The sequence below is a fragment of the Silene latifolia genome, chromosome Y (genome assembly GCF_048544455.1).
Source record: "Silene latifolia isolate original U9 population chromosome Y, ASM4854445v1, whole genome shotgun sequence".
NCBI lineage: Eukaryota > Viridiplantae > Streptophyta > Magnoliopsida > Caryophyllales > Caryophyllaceae > Silene > Silene latifolia.
The window spans coordinates 117,900,775-117,902,898 of record NC_133538.1 but is presented as its reverse complement, the minus strand read 5'-3'; the positions used below and the strand labels follow the sequence as shown (position 1 = coordinate 117,902,898).

At 40.8% G+C, this 2,124-nt stretch overlaps 1 protein-coding gene across 1 annotated transcript; it reads right to left on the bottom strand.

The window, feature by feature from the left end:
- Positions 1-602: 602 nt before the first annotated feature.
- LOC141628787 (uncharacterized) lies at positions 603-1,919 on the bottom strand. Its single transcript, XM_074441884.1, has 2 exons — positions 1,326-1,919; positions 603-1,172 (listed from the first exon to the last, which is right to left on the bottom strand). Exons 1-2 carry the CDS (start codon positions 1,917-1,919, stop codon positions 603-605), a joined length of 1,164 nt encoding a protein of 387 aa, XP_074297985.1.
- Positions 1,920-2,124: the final 205 nt, after the last annotated feature.

The following is a 2,124-nucleotide window of genomic DNA, read 5'->3' as shown; positions in this document are numbered from 1 at the left end:
TCCTCCGAAGAAACAGGCCAGGATGATAATGGGTGAGACTTCGTCTCGTCGTGATGGGTCACGTGACCCGAATAGGGGTAGCAAAAAGCAGTCTTCGACATTACTATTTACTATAACTATTACTGTTTATGTGCTTTCCTTTCAAATTTTTGAGTGATGGGCTTCACCCTCAATAAAATATTGCAACGGGTTTTGCCCGGAATTTAGAATAAATAAAACAACTTGTATTATTTTTTAAAAATTCACAGTTTCTACATTCAAAATTTTGATTTTTGCATTACATTGGTCTGGTTATACTCTTAACTAAGACTTGCCTACGTACGTTGGTGGAGCTAGGGGGCTAGCAAGGGCGGTTGCCCCCCCGAGGCGGTTGAGATTTATGATGTTTTAGGCTAATTTTTTTGAATGTTTTTCAAGTGTACCTTATTTTATTACCCATTTGCCCCCCTAAAGTTTTTCGCCCCCTAATCTCAAATCCTGGCTCCGCCACTGCCTACGTATCTGCTTTCGTAGAATCAAACCGGGTTCGTAATTCTCTCTTTACATCATAAAACAATTTTTTTGCAGTGTCGGCAAATGCCAAACATTTGAGAATGAAGCCTTCAAGGATAGTATTTCTTCAGCTGGTCTAAGTTCCTGGGATTCATGAAGTCATTCCTATCCAAATATGTCAACCAGACATCACCTCCCGACAAAATCTTCTTTACCAAATAAGGGCTTGCCCATTTTGGTTTGAACTTATCCCTCGGGTCAATTGGCAACAAGGCTCTGACTGACATAAGAACTAGGTCTCCTTCATTGATCTCTCGTGGTTTCACTTTCTTGTTGAAAGCCCTCTCTATCCTCTTCTGATTGAGTTGAACATGATATAGTGCATTCAACCATCGTTCATCGAGTATTACCAAAGAATCATATCTTACTTGAACCCATTCTGCTTCGGTAACCTGACTCTCTAGTAAGATCCTTAGAGACAGTATTTCCAACGCAACTGGCTGAACTGCATCTCTCCCATAAACCAGATAGTATGGGGTTGCTCCCGTAGCTGTCCTGATCGAAGTCATATACCCCCACAATGCGAAGGGTATTTTCTCCGACCACTCCTTATAGTTAGCAGACATCTTCCTTAAAATGGTTGCAACTGTCTTATTGACAGCCTCTACCGCACCATTTGTCTAAGGTTTGTATGGAGAAGACTAATGATGCTTTGTCTTATACTTTTCAAGCACAACGGTGGTTTCGGCCTGAAAATGAGTGCCGTGATCACTTGTGAACTCATGTGGTACTCCGTATCGACAGATGATTTCATTCCGATTGAACTTTCCTACCTGCTTTGCATTTAGTACTTTATAATACATTGCTTCTACCCACTCCGTGAAGTAGTCGATTGCGACAAGGATAAAATAGTGCCCTTCTGTTCCAGATGGGTTTACTTTTGCAATTATGTAGACTGCCCAGGGTGACGTCATAGTGTATAACATAGAATGCGGTACATGTTGAACATTCGCAAAAATATGGCAATTGTGATAGTACCTGACATACTTGCGACAGTCTGTTTCCATCGTTGTCCAATAGTAACCTAGTCTCATGATCTTCCAGACTAACATATGGGCATTCATGTGTGTCCAACATTCACCGTAATGGACTTCTTCCATAACTTTCTCAGCGGTTGGTTTATTAATGCATCGTAACAGAACATCTTGCGCTGTTCTTTTGTACAATTTCCCATCATAAGTCCTAATGAATTGGGCTGCCAACATTCGTAAGGCACGTTTCCCTCGTGTATCAAGGTCGGGAGCATACTCTCTTGTTTCCTTGTACTTTAAAATGGATGCATACCAAGGTTCAATTTCACTTTCCTCGGCATCATCAATTGCATTCACATAAGCAGGTGGCGATCTTCGTTCGACACATATTGGCATATTGTCTATGCGATCAGGAATGTTGATCAAATCAGCTAGTTTTAACAATGCATCGGCAAACTGATTTTCATCCCTTCGGAGATGGACATACTTAACATCGTCGAAGAATGCTTTTAATTATTCTATCCTTGCTTGGTACGGAGCCAAACTGCTACTCTTGGTTTTCTGTAGCACTAGGAAATTTTAAGTCTCATTTTTTTTATTT

Bases quoted from the DNA above. Each gene is read 5' to 3' on its own strand.
- LOC141628787 (XM_074441884.1), bottom strand. From the start codon at position 1,919: ATGCCAATATGTGTCGAACGAAGATCGCCACCTGCTTATGTGAATGCA. The intron at 1,173-1,325 runs GTAGGAAAGTTC...TACAAACCTTAG, and splicing joins AAGTACTAAATGCAAAGCAG to ACAAATGGTGCGGTAGAGGC.